General features: G+C 34.0%; 1 protein-coding gene across 3 annotated transcripts in view; it reads right to left on the bottom strand.

Annotated features, from left to right (window-relative positions):
- The window catches only part of LOC105205447 (kelch domain-containing protein 4), an 88,877-nt gene that overhangs the window by 30,847 nt on the left and 39,192 nt on the right, over positions 1-18,838 (bottom strand). For all 3 annotated transcript variants that reach the window (XM_039458208.1, XM_039458209.1, XM_039458210.1), the window contains 2 exons: positions 10,955-11,190; positions 7,574-7,743 (listed from right to left, as the gene is read on the bottom strand). In XM_039458208.1, the coding sequence (XP_039314142.1) occupies positions 7,574-7,743; positions 10,955-11,190 (406 nt within the window). The remainder of the gene's footprint in view (positions 1-7,573; positions 7,744-10,954; positions 11,191-18,838) is intronic.

Below are 18,838 nucleotides of genomic sequence, written 5' to 3'. Positions count from 1 at the left end.
CGTCTCATGCCCAAATCATTGATAAAAATCGAATGGCACGAGCCAATCGATATGTTTAGGTCCTCAGCAACTTCTCTAACGGTGATTCGACGATTGGCCAATACCATTTTCTCCACTTCATTAATTGTTTCGTCTGTTGTTGAAGTGCTCGGGCGTCCGGCACGCTCTTCGTCGTTCACATCTTCTCGGCCTTCTGAGAACATTTTGTACCACCGATAAACGTTGCTTCGGTCCAAGGTAGCTTCTCCGTATGCCACAGTCAACATTCGGAATGCATCCGCGCACTTAATTTCGTTTTTCACACAAAATTTGATACAGGTTCTTTGATCCATTTTTTTGAATAGGTAAAAATCGAAGACGATCCAAAACACGTGCAAGCAAAGCAGCTGTCAACAATTAAGTGAACATTCAAAATGGCCGAGCTTGTCGGCATAAGTGAGAGACATGAGTACCAACATAACGCCACAAAAAGATCGAAATTCGAATATACGTAACCCGCGAAAATTCAAAATTCGCGATACTTTTTGAACACACCTCGTATAAGCCGGTCGATTCCGAGAGACAGGGCTCTCTTCCTCTCGACCCAAACGAAACCTCCTCAGGTCCGCAAGAAATCCAGCGCACTGGGTTTCAGTCAAGCAATCTTCATGAAAGATCGACCCAATCACATACCGTATCCACTAAACCACGGGCTCAAGATAGCTTGGGCTCCACCAAGATGTCTTGGCGACTAGCAACTTTCTCACCTACTTCCCCGCACTGACACCTAATCACGTAAGACTGCGTTCGAAAATTCTACTCATCGGGTAAAGTGACTTTAAGTGATCAATAAAGATAAAGAAATCTTAAGTTTCCTTCATCTCAATTGGTCACTTAAAGTCACTCTATCCGACAAGTAGAATTTTCGAACGCAGCCTAAGAGGGGTACGGGATTTTTGTGCCTCCAAGTAATCTTGGCGTAGGGAGTAGAGTCCTATATAAAGAGAGAAGCGACATTGATGTCCGAAGCTCTGATTGGTAATCTGATTGATACTTGATTGGCTAAGCGAGCAGCCATATTGTGACCACAGTTGTTTGCAGAATGATACGAATGGTGTTTGATGACGTTAAAGCGGTCCCAAAATGGCGGTGGAGGACTCAATTGGATACTGAAGGTTGTGGTGGAGGTTTGATGTCGCTTCTCTCTTTATATAAGACTCTAGTAGGGAGGTGCCACTTACCGAAAGAGTCGCGGTATTAACCGTCACGAGATGACCTCCGTGACTCCAGCTGGTGGACTAACAGATATAACAATTTTGAAGATGCCATTTGTTTACTAGTTGTTTGTTAGTGTTTGCATGTTTTTTTGTTTTGTTTGCATATTAATTAGTTTAAACAAAAAATTGAAATTAAAATTTGGACACATTTAGACAAGTAAAAAGCTATTTTAGCCTTTATCTCATAATTTCCTGAATAATTCAGTGTTGAATCGTTTGCTAGTTCCGAATATATAAGTATAATTCTAATTATATCGATAAATAATGTAATAATTTATTTATTAATAAATGGAATTTCTATAGTAACTTTAGCACTAGTAACTTTCTAGGTGACTTGATGCGCATGCGCCAGTTTTATCTCCAGTAAAATTTGTGGGTGGCATACCTGTACAACTGCATAAGAATCCGGTGTGATTGTACACTCAACATGTTTGATTCTGTCCATGGAGAAATTTTCCAAACTGAGAAGTCACCACTTTCTACATACTCGCAGTTTATGATTAAAGTAACGATTAGAGCTTATTGGTCGTTACGTTAATCATAAACTGTATGTAGAAAGATAGCGACTTCTCAGTTTAAAAAATTTTCCCATGAACAGAATCAAACACGCTGAGTGTACTATCTTTTTAAACTTTAAACAACACAAGAGACAAAAGTCCGTTGGGTCCCAGTTTGGACCTTGAGCGTGTGCGGATGTCTTCGTTATTGAAATTTTTTTTTAAATCGCCGATTGCATCAGATTGCACAATCGGTCATTAGAATTTTTATTCTTAAACTCATTGCATTACAAGTTCTACTCCATCATCTACATTTAAGGTACTGGCACGTTGACTTACTTTCGCCTCTTCTTCAAAATTTAATTATGAAACACAAAATCAGAACTCAAAAGTTAAGAATAAAAATTCTAATAATAGCCGATTGTGATGCAATCGACAATTTCAAAAAAATTTCATTAATGAACAAGCACATCCACACGGACGGCAGGACACATTGACATTCCGCACACGCTCAAGGTCCAAACGGCCTTTTGTATTGTCTACTGTAAGTTTAAAAAGATAGTACAATCACACCAGATTCTCATGCAGTTGTTTAGGTATGCCACCCACAGATTTTACTGGGGATAAAACTGGCGCATGTGCATCGAGTCACCTAGAAAGTTACTAGGGCTAAAGTTACTATAGAAATCCCATTAATAAATCAATTATTACATTATTTATCGATATAATTAGAATAATACTTATATATTCGGAACTAGCAAACGACTAGCAAACGATTCGACACTGAATTATTCAGAAAATTATGAGATAAAGGCAAAACGGCTTTTTACTTGTCCAAATTTGTCCAAATTTTAATTTCGATTTTTTGTTTAAACTAATTAATATGCAAACAAAACAAAAAAACATGCAAACATTAGCAAATGACTAGCAAATAAATGGCACCTTCAAAATGATTATATCTGTTAGTCCGACAGCTGGGGTCACGGAGGTCACGCGATGGTTCCCGAACGACGACGCACGGATTAGAGTTGGTATAAAGAGAGTTGCGACAATGTATGTGCCTAATGCTGATTGGCTCCGCCATTAAGGGGGAAATTCCGGTTAGTTATCAGTTAGGTTAGGTAGATTAAATAGAGCTGTACACACCGAGTGCCTTGGACTGTCGTTTTATCTTTGTTGTTCACTGAATGCTAAACAAGGATAAAATGATACTCGGAAGAACTTGGTATGTATTCCCGAACGCAGCCTAATCATCTTTGGTTGAAGAGTGTGTTTACGTGTGTCAGTTGATACAAACTCTTTTGCAACCTTTTTGCAAACTCTAGAAAGAATATTAATTCTGAAAAGATTATTAATTACACAAGTGTAATTTTTGTCAATATTTTTTTAAAGCCAAGAAGTTAACTATTTCTTAATAAATAATAAAAATAATGACATACAAATATAATCTCAAATTGTTTTAAAAATTTATCTATTTTTTTATTTCTTATTGTTAACATTATATTTATTATTCCAATATTATTGTCATTTTATATGTAGACTAATGAATAATATTAAAGAAAATATGTTAAATAGTCTTTCTGTACACATTGTTTAGTGAGATGGTACATTGTGCAGCAAAAGGATGTCAAAACACTTTAATGTAATAATTATTTTTTTATTAACATATAATTTTTCTTTTAAACATTTCTTTTTTATATAACAATTTACGAGAAATTTAAGATGATTGAGTTAAGTATTTGATCCTGGTATATTTATAAAACTAATTTTTTCTTAGCATAATCTTTCTGCTGCATAAAATAAAAATCTCCTTAAAATAATCTTTTTAAATTATATAATTCTAATTGTAAGTCGTAGAACTCAAAATGTAAAAAACTTATATATATTTAAAAAAAGTAATAATTATTTAAAGTTAAAATTTTATTTCATTGTTATTGAGAGCTTTCCAGCAACAAAACATAGTCAGACACTGTGTGACATAGTATTACACAATATCAACTCATAAAACACTGCTTCTATCAAAGCTAGATGTATTCGACCTCTCATGAATAAATAATATCGATCATTTGACATGGTTTTCAAAATTGTGCAGAAATTAAGGTTAAGAATGTTCACTGTATACGAAAAAACGGCTCTGTATGATTGTATCAAAAGAAAGCATTGAATTGTATATACATTGTGTTACACAGTATTGCTTGCTCATATTTTGAAATTGGCGCTATGTAGCTATATATTTTCCCCCTTAATGGCGATTTCCGGGTAATTGTCGCAACTCTCTTTATACCAACTCTAGCACGGATCCGTGCTCCGTGACGTATTACCGCCGTACCCGCGTCACCGGGCCACAAAGCTCATTGTTCGCGTTCAGCACGCGAGCTGTTATTAGATAGCCAAACAGTTCGGCATAGCGCGACAACACAACGGCCCGCGGACCGTCTAGAGATACCTACCAAATTCAGAGAAACTTGTCTCGCGAATCCGACCGGTAAACATACGTGTCTATTGTGTAACTTCCGTCGTCTGTATAAAATTACCGAATTATCTCTGTCCACGTTCAATGTATTACGATTCTTACTGTTACGTCTGTCTGTCTGTTCTTTTCTTTACTTGCGTCAATTCATTTACTGTACTTCAACTATCTACCAAATTAAAAGAATAAATTTTTACATTTATTATTTCTATTACATCAAGGCTAATTCTCTCATCGACCTCCCTCGGGCCCTCATTCTTCGCCCGACCACCGTGTACAAAAGGGTCGTTACAATATTATTACTGTCAAAAATTAATGTGAATTATTAAGCGTAACAAATATTCATAAATTTTATAATTGTTACGTTTAAAAGTTATTGTTGCGAATGCAAATTTGAACTTTTCGCGATAACCACAGACTCTGGCTCAAAGAAAACGTGAAGGAAGTTGTGCACTTGTTTTGTCGAGCAACGAATCAAGATCCAGCTGAGTAAGATATTCAGAAGGACCACTCGCTTCGACGCTGCCGTGCTAAGTAGAACGCGGCCGTGCTTTATTTAAAGCACGGCCGCGTTCTACTTACAAGGGCACCACACACAACCCGGGTCACCGATTTTGATGAAACTTTACAGTTATGTAGTATTAGTATAGAAGTACTAAATGCTAAACGGAGACGATGCACTACTCAACCGTTGACGTGAAATCGTTGTTTGAATTTCACCATATAGCTTTAATACCGTAACATTGAAGGAGTTTGGCAAGTAGCAGCGTGGTGTGGCGAATAGCGCGAGCGCCTATAGTTTTGCAGGTCGCGGCCGTCGCGAGTTCGAGTCCACAAGTTTTTTTTTTTTTTCTTTTACCCAGTACTCTTATTGTTACAATATATATATATATATATATATATATATATATATATATATATATATATAAAATAAAATATATAATAAATAAAAAAAAAAAAATTGGATTTAAATTGGATTTATAAAATGTTCGTGGTGTAAATCAGTTTTATGTTTTACTTGTTTTTATGATTATTATCACCCGAAAGTGTGCAAAATTACAGAGCAAGACGACGAATAAATTCATTTGTAATTGTTTTTGTACTTACACATAAATAAATATGCATATTAACTCTCACAATCAAATATATCATATAAATATCTCGCCATCCATATAAATCTATGTGTGTATATATATATATATATATAAATGTATATAAAGTAAACTAACAAAAGTTCGAATGCAGAGAAGATTTTTTGCGTATTATTATATCTATATCTGTGTATTATTTATTATATATTTTATTATATATATATATATATATATATATATATATATATATATATTGTAACAATAAGAGTACTGGGTAAAAGAAAAAAAAAAAAAAACTTGTGGACTCGAACCCGCGACGGCCGCGACCTGCAAAACTATAGGCGCTCGCGCTGTCCGCCACACCACGCTGCTACTTGCCAAACTCCTTCAATATTACGGTATTAAAGCTATATGGTGAAATTCAAACAACGATTTCACGTCAACGGTTGAGTAGTGCATCGTCTCCGTTTAGCATTTAGTACTTCTATACTAATACTACATAACTGTAAAGTTTCATCAAAATCGGTGACCCGGGTTGTGTGTGGTGCCCTTGTTAGCATGGCAGCGTCGAAGCGAGCACCAGTTATCTTCGTCGAGCCTCAGTATCCTCGAGAACAGAGAGAATTGTTGTCGAAAAATGAAACTTTATTTTTTGTGAGATTAAATAATAACTGATTTTATTTCACGTCCTGAATTACACAGAATTCTCCAGTTTTCTGACACGACGTGCCACAGTGGCAATTAGACGTCAAGCTTTTGCACGAACAGCCTCGTATGAGAAATGTGTTACTTTCTCGAAACGTTATCAGAAGTTTTTGGTGTCGCTCGTTTGACCGTGTATCGGTAAATCTAACGAAGATCCGGACAAAGATCGGTTTACTCCGAAACTCGGCTTGACGAGGCCCTCTTGGAGAGGACGAGACCATTGGCGCAAAATCTTATCCCGTGGTCGATATTGTTTTCCCGATGTCAAGAAAGCCAAAGTCACATGAATTTACAGTTTATTTTGAAAATAAACGCGTTCGACATAACGGTTTATCAACTCTATTATTCAAACTTACAAACTAATCTAACGGAAGAATAAAGCTACAATAGTATAAATTATCTGTTTCTCAACAGTTATAGTATTCCCGATAACTTAAAATATTGAATATTATTTATTTCCTATAAAATATTTGTACAATATTCATATAATATTATCAGAAGTGAACATATAATCATCGTTTATTAATATTAAATAATATTTCAGAAATATTATTTAATATTAAATAATATTGTAGCGCTTATAAGGAAATAACCGTTAGTGACGAAAGTGAGGTGTAGGCAGCGCCCGAATCATACGCGGCATGCTGAAAAGCATTAAATTTTTAAACTATAAAATAACCTTCCAATTGTTTTGAAAATATGTTATACTAGATAAGTCAAAGATTTCTTTTATATTCAATGTTTTTTTTTCTTGACAAGATTTTATTCGAAAAAAATTTGTTTATTATCTTGACTTATTTTCAGCCGTAAAATTGCTGTTTTTTAATTGTGTGAAAATAATTCAGCTACTATTTTATGGCTGAAAATAATTAAGATGATATAAACTTTGTTATATCAAATTTTTTTCGAATAAGATTTTGTTTTCAAGAAAAAAATGGTAAAAGTTTTGACAATTTTTTTCAACTAGTTTTTTTCGAGAAAAGAATTCATAATTTTTCTCTAACACCGTACTATTGATTCCTATAATACTTTTTTTTCGTCAAAATCGGTTCATCCATTAAAGAAAAATAACATTTTTTTTATTTTTAATTTTACCTACATCACTCCCATAAAAAATTCTTTTTAGATATAATCTTTTAAAAAATTTACTTTTACAGTAAAGTTTACTACCAACTTATAGTAAAAATTTCGACCAGATTCATGCAAGAGTAGTATTTACTCATACTTATCCTCATAAGGGCACAGCAGGATAAGTATACACATACTTTCTGCTGTGCCCTTTCAAAATTCGTATATTTTATTGAGATTTAATTATTTAAAACTCTTTTCTTTTCATAAAGGCCATAAGAATTTTCTTCTCATGAAATTACATGTTATTTTAAACAATAATAAAAAAAAACTGTTAGAAGATGTACAGTTAGAAGATTTTTAAAAAATGCATAAATACCTATGTGTATATTAATAATCATAAACTTATTTTCAAATTTGTTTTTCAATTTATTCTAAATAAAAATTTTCCAAAAAAGCAACAAATTGATTCGTTTATTCTCTTACCAGCAGGATCAATTTTTCGCCATGTGTAAGTCTCCAGGTCAAAAATGTGAACATCGTTGTAATATTTATAATCATGTCGCAAATTGTCGTAGAACCCGCCGAACACTATCAGCTGTTTCTTCAAGTGCACCATTCTATGTCCGCTTCTGGCTGATGGACCGTTTGGAGCTCTAGAAACATAAATACTTCTTACACATTTACTTCTCGTTTAATTGAGATAGCATTGGAAATGGTCACTTTATCATATAAAAAATCGTATTCTGCGAATTAGGACAAATTAGAACAAGTTGTTTCTACCAGATTATTTCCAACTTTTTAATTCTTCAAATGCAAAAATCATTTTTTAAGTACACGTATATTCAATTTTAATATAATGTCCTTTTGCCTGACAAGATTTTATTCGAAAAAATTTAGTCTATTATCTCGACTTATTTTAGTCTATTATCTCGACTTTTTAGCCATAAAATTGTTCTCTTTTTGATTGTGCGACAATAATTCGGCTACTATTTTACTGAAAATAGTTGAGATAATAAAAACTTTGTTATATTAAATTTTTTTTAATAAAATTTTCTTTTCAAAAAAAAAAGTACTGTAATTTACTGACTTTCCGCGCGCGGATCAGCTCGCCGGATTCTCGATGCTAAACCGCGAAAATGGTTCGACGCGGGAGAAAGGAAGGTCGACGGGGCGGTTCGAGATACTTGACGCGAGATATGATTTCGAACGTATTGACATATATTCGCTAGACGTTATGTACAAGGTGAGCTATTTACATATGTGTATATACAAGTATAGGCGCGTCCCAGCGCTGGATTACACAAGAGTAGATCGGCGCGATCTTGTGTGGGTGCGGCCCTCGGCCTGTGTGCCGCGTTCGGCGACGCGGTAGGCGTGGTCTGCGGTACGGTTCGCGGGCTAGCCGTCGCGACGCGATTATCGCAAGCGGGCCGGATTCCCGCGCGGTATGGCGGCTTTTCGACGGGATCGTCGCAGGCAGGTCGGACGCGCGGCACCCTGTCAAGTACCTTGACCCGAGACCCCGAACACGGCGGTCGCGGTTTGGGTGGGTGTCGCGAGGCGAGGGAGGTTGCCTCCGAGCAGCCGGGGGCCGGCTCACTGACCAGGGACCTTGGTCCCGAGCGGATCTCGACTTTTCGAGTGGCCGTATGTTTAGGAAGGATCGGTGTCGGAAGGCGGAGTACCCTCTCGCCGCGGCCAAGCACTCTTCGACCGGTTTTTCTGACGGCTGGGAGCGGAATGTCACGAGCGCAGCGGATAGGTATCGGATAGCTGGCTGGTAACGGAGTCGACGTTTCTCGTCGTGACGGCCCTATTTATACCGAGCGACTCTGCTCGCCTCCGTTATCTTTTCGGCGCTTGACGGCGGAGTCGTCGGGGTAGGAAGGACCGCGTGTCCTCCGAGTGCGCGTGCGCGACTCAGCGCGTGCGATGGCTCGGCGCGTCTCCTCTAGCGGTGTTTGTCGCCAGACGATATTGCAGTATTTTAAGTCTTTAAAAACGGGTACCCGAGGTATCCCCGGTTGGGGCCTAGCGGCCTTTCCGGCCGATGTTCGCCGGGACGATACTTTATACGGGGTGCATCGTCACAGCACTTTAATCATTATACTAAACTGTATGTGTGAATATATATAAAAAAATAGAAATTTTTATTTAAGATTTTTTTATGTTGATCTTGACTAGACTTTTCAAGATCATCCAAAGCTCAAATAAATATCGCTAACTAGATTTTTTAAGCCCTATTATTTTTTTTTAAAAGTCGATTAACAAGCATCAACAGATTTTCTTTATATGTTCTTAATTAATTGTACTTATTTTTAATTACAAAAACGTTTTGGTTTTACTTAACTATTATCAGTCAAAATTGAACAATACCTAAAATACCCTTACAATGTTTACAAAATTTAATCAATACAAAATTGAAATAAGTTATAATATAATATGTGATCCACAAAAATATCTTTAAAATAATAAAAAATAAAAAAAAATAAAAATAGCAAATCTCATCAAAGGTTAAATACAATAAACGTTATATAGTCAAAGCTTAACCCTTAAACACATAAGTGAATCTAAGAAATCCCACATGAAGTTTCAAATGCTTGCTGTGTGAAGACAGAATGAGATAAGAGGTTCGGACCAGGACGTAAAAAAAGTTTGAAATCTCCTCTTTCGATTGATATGGTTGATCAACTTTTTTAATCAACCAGAATTAGAACGGCACGGCAGCAAAGTTTTGTTAAGGTCATGCAACGCATATGCATGTGTGCGTGCGTACGTGCTCGCATATACGCGTGTATATAATTGAGTGACATAGGCAGAGATAAAGACTATAAACTTCTAAAAAAATTAATAATAAATGTTTAAAAATTAAAAGTGTAAAATTTTATAATATACTAATATAAATTTAAATGTAGGCTTTTAATGTCATAAAATTTTCAAGTATTTTATAAAATAGAAAAAAATTCTTTTTACTAACTGTAAAAAAGTATAGGCAAGTATAAAAAATTTAAAAAAATTATAAGTGCAAAGTTTCTATTTTTAAGAATATCATAAAGAATACAAGTTAAAAAAAATTATTAATTTTTTTTTAATTTATTTAATTGCTTAAAAAGTTAAGTTATTTGTAAAATTCTTACAGTGCCAAATGTAAAGATCATTAATTTTATTTTTAATAATCAGTAATTCTAAAAGCAAATTGTCTAAATAAAAGAAAAAAATTCATATTTTGCTAATACAAAATAGACAAAATATATAAATGTAATTTACAATTTTACTTTACTTAATTTATTTTACTTAAAAATTCTATTATGATTGGAAAAAAATTTATTTATCGAAACTTAAACCATCAATCTTAAGGCTATGAGTGACTCACACGGGCTTCGAGAAAACCTCGCGGAAAACGTATTTATAAGTCGCTTAAAAATCTTTAACTTTAATTTTCTTGAAAACGCTTGAGTGTGACAATTTATCCTTTTGGTTAATAAAAGTTTATACTATAAAATATTCACACAAACAAAATCATTAAATTCCGTACAGATCAAGCTGTAATGTCTCCTTGTTAATAACGATCTTATTTACTTTTTAAAATATAGTTATATAAATGTTAAATATCTTTCATTTAAATTAGAGACACTTGTAATCTTTATCTGCTTTTAGTCTAATCTAAACTTATAAATAAACAAATAAACTTTATTAACAAAAATGTCAAATCGCTGCAATAAAACTTTGCATAAATTATCTGGAATACTTAAAATACTTAAATCAAAAAAAGAAATTAAAATAACAAGTACAATGAGCTATAAAATAAATTATAAAAATGAACTTATTCTATAAATAATTAGACTGTCGTTATATTGTATTTACGTGATCTTTTCCCATTTCTTGTCGATAAATCGAAATACCCACAAGTCCCGATAGTGATAGAATTGCGACTCGCTTGGGCTGGTAAATTCTCCGCCAAACACCCATAATTCGCCACCGCAATTCGTTGTGGCTACTGCCTGATGGCCGCATCGCGGCGGCGGTGCTCCTGGCGCTTTCACCAACGTCCATTCTCGCTTATTTATGTTATAAAAAAACATGTCCCCGTACACAATCGTCTAAAAAGAAAAAAAACAAATAATTGTATTTTCATTTCGTTTAAAAAAAATATATACAAAAAAATATACACATATACATATTGTGGTACGTGGGTTGTTTTTTAAAAACTGTTCAAAAGCAGAAATGCCAAATTTCAGACAGAATAATACACCGCCACCGATTGAAACGAGTCCCCTAATGACTAGCTACGTAGAGCACTCTGCATCTGTTTCAAAATATTACTGCTATTTATTAACTACCAGGTGTACAAGCATAAAATGCGGATTCTTTTCAAAAAAAAAAACACGTTAAATTCGGAAGAATGATAAAAAGTAATTTATTCAAAATATGCCCCATTGCTAGTTATACATGTTTCCCTTTCGTGAAATTTGTGGATACCACGTCAGTAAAAATCTTCCCCTTTTGCCGCAAACCATTCATTGAGCCATTTTTTTACATCTTCGTACAAGCCAAAGCGCTGCTCAGCAAGTGCATAACCCATCGATGCAAACAAGTGATAATCGGAAGGAGCCAAGTGTGGTGAGTAAGTCACATGGGCTAGCACTTCCCAGCTAAGTGCTTCCAACGTATCGCAAACCGGTTTTGCCGCATGTGATGGAGCATTGTCATGGAGAAAAATGATTTTGTGTTGCCTTTTTCAATATTCTGGTCGTTTAATCAAGTAGCAAACGGTTCAAATCGATCAATTGTTGTTGGTATCGTTTGGTATTAACCGTTTCACCAGGCTTTAACAGCTCATAATAGACCATATTCTTCTGGTCTCACCAAACACAAAGCATTGCTTTGCTGCCAAAACGATTCGGTCTTGCGGTTGATGTGGACAGTGCGCCTGGGTCTATCCATGATTTTTTACGTTTGGGATTTTCAAAATATATCCACTTTTCATCCCCAGTAACGATACGATGCAAAAACGACTTTCTTTTGTATCGTTCGAGTAAAATTTTACATGTGTTTTTGCGCCTCTCCATCTGCCTCTCGTTCAACTCATGCGGTATCCATCTGCCAACCTTCTAAATCTTTCCCATCTCTCGTAGGCGATTGAACAGTTTATTGACTAACGCTCAATTGTTCTGCAAGTTATTTTTGTGTTTGTGTATCGTCTTCGTCCAACAATGCTTACCGTAGTAAAAATTACAGATAGAAACTGACAGAAACAGACAGAATATCTATCTATTTCTAACTGTCCGTTCTATCTGCAAATACAACATGCGGATAGAAAATCCGCATTTGCAGTAGTAGATCCTATTCGTTTCCGTCTGCATCTTGTCCGTAATCACATTTCCCCTACATCTGTCCGCGATTACGGACAGCAATCTTGTCCGTTTCTATCCGCATCGTGTCCGTAATCACACTTCACTTGTATCTGTTCGTAATTGCGTACAGAAGTTCTGTCTGTTTCTGTCGGCATCCTATACGCCGCGATTTCTATCTGCATATGTCCGCAATTACGTGCAGGAATCCTATCCGTTTGTATCCGCATTGTATCCGTCGCGATTTCTGTCTGCTCCTGTACGCGATTACGTACAAAAAAGTTATCCGTTACTATCCGCATTGTATCCATCGGGATTTCTGTCTGCTTCTATCCGCGATTAAGTGAACGAATCCTATCCGTTTGTATCCGCATTGTATCCGTCGCGATTTCTGTCCGCAATTACGTGAACGAATCCTATCCGTTTCTATCTGCATTCTATTCGTCGCAATTTCTATACGCAATTGTCCATGATTATGGACAACAATCCCGTCCGTTTTTATTTGCATCTTGTCCGTAATCACATTTCATCTGTATCTGTCTGCAATTGCGTACAGAAATTTGATCCGTATGTATCCACATTGTATCCGTCAAGATTTCTATCTGCATTTGCCCGTATATATAAATAACTAAAACCCGATCCTGCCAATGGTCCAACCAGCAAAAATAGCACAAAAAATTTGAATTAGAAATAAAACGAAAGCATGAAAAAACATTACTGACATAAAAAAAAACTTGTCAAAACTCAATTTTGCAACCAATTGTTATAAACAAATTATTAAAAATTGACTGTAGAGAAAACTGATTACGCCAATTGATCCTATGTAAAAAATGACTCAATAAACATATATAACGCTTTCTTAACTATTATTACAATAGTTATTATAATTGTTATAAACAAATTAATTAAAAAATTTCTTTTTGCAATGTGCTTTTTATAACAATTTGTTTATAACAATTATAATTGTCAAACAATTATAACTGTTATAAATAAATTGTTACAAACATAAGAAACATATTGCAAAAGAAGACTATAATTATTATAAACAAATTGTTATAAATATAAAAAGCACATTGCAAAAAACAATTTTAAAAATTATTTGTTTATAACAATTATAACAACTATAGCAATTAAGAAAGCATTAGTATATATGTATGTTTATCAAGTCATTTTTCACGTAGAATCGATTCGTAATCAGTTTTCTTCTACAATCAATTTTTAGTAATTTATTTATAACAATTGGTTGCAAAATTGAGTTTTGACAAATTCTTTTTACGTCAGTAATGTTTTTTCATGCTTTGGTCCTATTTTTAATTCAAATTCTTAATGCTATTTTTGCTGGTCGGACCATGGGCAAGATCGGGTTTTAATTACTTATATATGCAGGCAGATAATAGAAATATCAATGGATACAATACGGATAGATACCGAGGATAAAAAGGATTCCGTACGTCACTGCAGAAAGATGCGGAGAGAAATTGCAGCGTCTAGAATGCAGACAGAAACAGACAGAACTTCTGTATGCAATTGCAGACAGATACAGATAAAATGTGATTACGGACAAGATGCGAATAGAAACGGACAGGATTGCTGTTCGTAATTGCGGACAGATGCAGATAACAAACGCGCCAGATACAATGCAGATAAAAACGGATAGAATTCTGATACGTGATTGCAGATAAATCCGGATAGAAATCGCGGCGCATAGAATGCAGACAGAAACGGACAAATCTTCTGTTTGCAATTGCAGACAAATACAGGTGAAATGTGATTACGTACAAGATGCGGATAGAAATGGACAGGATTACTGTACGTAATCGCGGACAGGTGCAGATAAAAAACGCGCCGGATACAATGCGGATAAAAATGGATAAGATTCTGAAACGTAAATGCAGACAGATGCGGACAGAAATCCTGGCGTATAGAATGTAGAAAAAAAAGGAATTTAACAGATTTTAATTATTTATGTAGTTTATTTTTAAAATATCTAAGCCTAAATAATCAAAAGATTAGTGAGAGTGTTCGCGCGATACTCAACACATAAGTTTCTTCCTGTTCAAATCAGCTTTACTTCAAATATAACTTTTTATTAATGATATCACTAGTGTACAATTAGCTCAGTGTTAGCATATTAGATTATTGTCCCAAAATCTTAGGTTCGAATCCCGCCGACGCCAATATGCGTTTTTAAAAATTGAAAAATAATGCGTAATCATAATTAGTAAAATAGAATATATGCAAATTAGATTAACCTATAATAAAAAAAAAATAATAAGATTTGAAAAAAAAAAAAATCTTTTTTATAATATAATCTTTTGTATACGCGTTTGCATATAGAAACGGACAGGATGCGTATACGTATTTGCAGACAGAAACAGACAGGGTGTGTATGTATTCAATTGCAGACAGAAATGGATAAAATGCATATACGCATTTGCAGACAGAAACGGATAGAATTCGGAGTTGTCTATCCGTTTTTACAGACAGAAATCAATAAATTGCAAAACACATTCTATCGGTTTCTGTCTGTATTTACGGATTAAGAAACGCATAGTAAAGCAAACAACTACGGATAGAATATATTTTCTGTCCGTTTCTATCCGTAGTTTTTATCAGGGTTGCAATTCTACATCTTCTTTTTGGTGGTTTTCGATGTTCCTTGTCTGCAACATTAAAATCACCACTTTTGAAACGCCGAAACCATCGCATCTTGCGATGAAGCATATTCACCATAAATTTCTCGAAATAATCGTTATGATTCAGCAGCAATTTTCTTCAAATAAAAACAAAAAATTAACACTGTCCGTAAATGCTCTTTATTTTATACAAATTTTGACATATTGAACACAGCAAAACAATACTATGCAAACACTTTTTCAATTTATCACTTGTGCGCGTTGACTCTTGTTGATGGCATAACAAAATGGCATATACGTCAAATCTTTATACTCCACACTGCATTATGCACCATCTGTTGTCTCAAATCAGCATTTCATACAAGTGGTAGTTGTAGCAAATATTTGTACGACTTTGTTGACAGTACTTCCTTAAAACCAATCTGAAGACACTCCAGAGTAAAAAAATCAATCAATTTGATAAGTATATTGGAATCTTATGCATCCTTGTTTTTTAGACTAACCTTTCTACTCTATCCAAAGAACTTTATTTATTCCAGTTGCTTTTATTGACAATTTGAAATTCGGTTGACTCTAACAAATTTGTTGAAATATTGTGATCTCACACACAATATTATTATTATTGCATACTAATCTTTTGTACAATATCTGTTTGACTTTGATAACAAAACCTCATTTTTATATATTATTATCTATAATACAATAATGAAGATCTATTTAAAAAGATAAAATTAAATCCAATAATTTAGATTAAAAATAAGATGTTCAAATTTAATTTTTGAAATTTAGGATTACTATTATTTGACGTTTGAATATGTAGATTTATTTCATTTAATCTGTTTTACTTAACTCATTATTATTGAGATAGTTATCCAAAATCCAGATTGTCCATCATCAAAAATAGTAAACGTGATTATTATTTATAGCGCAGCTGACAACGCTAGAAAAACAGGTCGTCAATAGAAAAACAAGTATTCGGATAAACACCCAAATCATAAAATAATTTTGAATTTATTAAGAAACATGATGCAAAAATGTACTGGAGACATGATACAAAAACGCACTGGAGACATGATACAAAAACGTACAAAAAAATCATTAGATAACAACGATGTTATTAATGTTATAGTGCTAAAAATGATTATTATAAATTCTCATATTAGCCAATGTCAAATCAGTCATGAATTAAATATGTTTCCTGCTACAGTCAATAGAATTTTACGCACTAACCATTATCATCTTTATTATATTTCAATTCACCAGCAACTTTATGATAATGATAAGCAATAATAATTCATTATATCGACCTGACAAAATTAAAACACGAGAATAAAAGACCTGTATCAGTCATAGCCATATATTCTTCATGCCTGTTACGTCTGGCAACCAAAAATTTCTTTTTTTTTCCGCATCATCCGTTAAAATAAATTTTTAGTTTCAAAGATAAAGTTAAGATCAATTAAAATTAAAAATTAAAGTCAAACAACAAATTTAATAAAATTTTCCAAATTAAAATAACACTAGTAACCTTTCTATTATAATTAAAACTAAAAATAATAATAATTAAGTTCGTATGATGATTGGCTGCTATCGCGCCGTGCATCCCAAACTGAAATTACCTATAAAATATAAAATGTCTTAACTCAAATATAAGAGATGGAACTTAAGGAATGCGTATTTCATCGTTCGCACACGCCTTCCCCGTGCCTCGCAGCTCCCGCTAGCGCCACGAAGCACTCGCGCAAAAATCCAGTTAATATAAACAATTAATTAGTTCCGAACTCTCAAAATTTAAATACAATTAATGAGTGAAAAATAGGCTAATGAGAGTCAGCGCGGGTCAAAGAGCGCAATCACAAGTCTCGATATTGAATCATTTATTCAATTCAAAATTACAAAAGGAACGTTTCGACTCGCTTTGGAGTCATCTTCAGCGTAACAAAAAATAGTACAAGCAATAGAAATAGAAGCCGTCATCAGTCATCACAAACGGGAAGCATCCAAGTCGCCAATGGTTTGACAAATCCGTAGTGGCATTTTTAACCGTAAAAGTATTGCGAAAGATGACACTTAATTGTATAACTATCGTATAATTATTTTAAATCTCAAAAAATTATTCTAATTGAGACTATATTTTCTTGTCGCCGCAAGAAGTGACACTTCACTATATAATTGTCAAATGATTATTTTAGATGTCAAAAAATTATTTTAGTTGCGACTGTATGTACTCGTGGATCTCCATTCAAGCTGATGACGCTTAATCACGTCAGTGTCAAAAGATGTTTTAAATGCTGGGGCTACTTTCACATTGCTAAAAGTTGTACAAAAGAAAAGAAACATGCTGCAAATGCGCAGGGAATCATAGCTCGCATGTTTGCGAAAGAGAGCAAATGTATGAATTGTATATTCAAAAATAGAACATATGTTACAATCTAAAGATAACTGACGACAATAAGGCCATCAGTCGAGAATGTCCAACTTTTAAAAGGGCGTTACAGAAAGAGAAGAGGAGAACAGGTTGGGAAGATACAAAATAGCAACTACAGAAGAAAGAAGAAATAATTATGTATACAAATGCGCAGAGCTTACCAGTGCATGAGACAAACTTCAGCATCAGATTATGAAGAGGATAAATCCTGTGTTGATAGCGATGTCGGAGACCAAGCTGATTAGTGAGATAGAAGACAGTGAAGTAAATGTGCCGGGTTACAGTGTAGTTATATGTGATGCCGAAAATAGAAACACAGGAGGAGTTATTATGTATATAAAAGACAATATTAGATATAAAGTAGTATTAATAAAAAAGTTAGAATCAAAATTGCTGGTTTGCTGCAATAGAAATAAAAGAAAAACTATATAAAGGAGTGATAATGGTAATATATCACTCACCAAGCGCATCGCACGGAGATTTCATAAGATTTTTTGAGGATATAGTAGAGGAGTTAATAATAAAGGGAGAATGCATGGTAATAGATTTTAATATAGATTTTATGACGGACTCGTTTTATACGAAGAAATTGCAAGAGACAATGTTAAGCTTGGGTATGAAACAGTATGTAAACAAACCGACGAGAGTTACGAAAGACAGTCAGACAATTATAGATTTAATCTTCTCTAATAATAATAAAATAGTACAAGTAATTCATAATCCTAAGATTACGGATCATGCGTGGCTAAAAGTAGAGTTGAGTGTGAGTAAAATTGAAAGTAAATACAAGGAATTTAGCGCTAGAAATTACAAAGAGTTCGATGAAGATAAATTTGTTATATTAATAAAAAACAAATTACAGAAAAATCAGGCATGGCAATATGAATGTATGGGTGTGAGTGAGAGAGCGAAAAAATTTGTTAACAGTATAGTAGATGCGTTAGATGTAATGGCAGAAAAAATTAAAAATTCCAAAGTATGAGAGAGGAAAAAATGGTTCTCAGATGAGATAAGAGAGGCTGCGGATAGGAGAGATAAGGCATATAGAAAAGCATTGTATGACAATACCAAACAAAATTGGTCACAGTATAAAATTGAAAAATATAAAGTAGTAAAATTAATCAGGGAAAAAAAGAAAGAATATTATAAAAGTATGATAGATCTTATTAAAGAAAATCCTACAACTATGTGAAAAACCTTGAAAGAAGTAATTAGGGGCGAGCCAGTAGGTATAAAGGAAGTAGGAAATATAAATTTTAAGATCTTAGGCGATACCAAAGAGTGCAATATAGCCGATAAATTTAATTTATATTATATACAAAGTATTAATAAT

The sequence above is a fragment of the Solenopsis invicta genome, chromosome 16 (genome assembly GCF_016802725.1).
Source record: "Solenopsis invicta isolate M01_SB chromosome 16, UNIL_Sinv_3.0, whole genome shotgun sequence".
NCBI classification, from domain to species: domain Eukaryota; kingdom Metazoa; phylum Arthropoda; class Insecta; order Hymenoptera; family Formicidae; genus Solenopsis; species Solenopsis invicta.
Note: the sequence above shows the minus strand (reverse complement) of the source record. Positions and strands in the feature narration are given on the sequence as shown.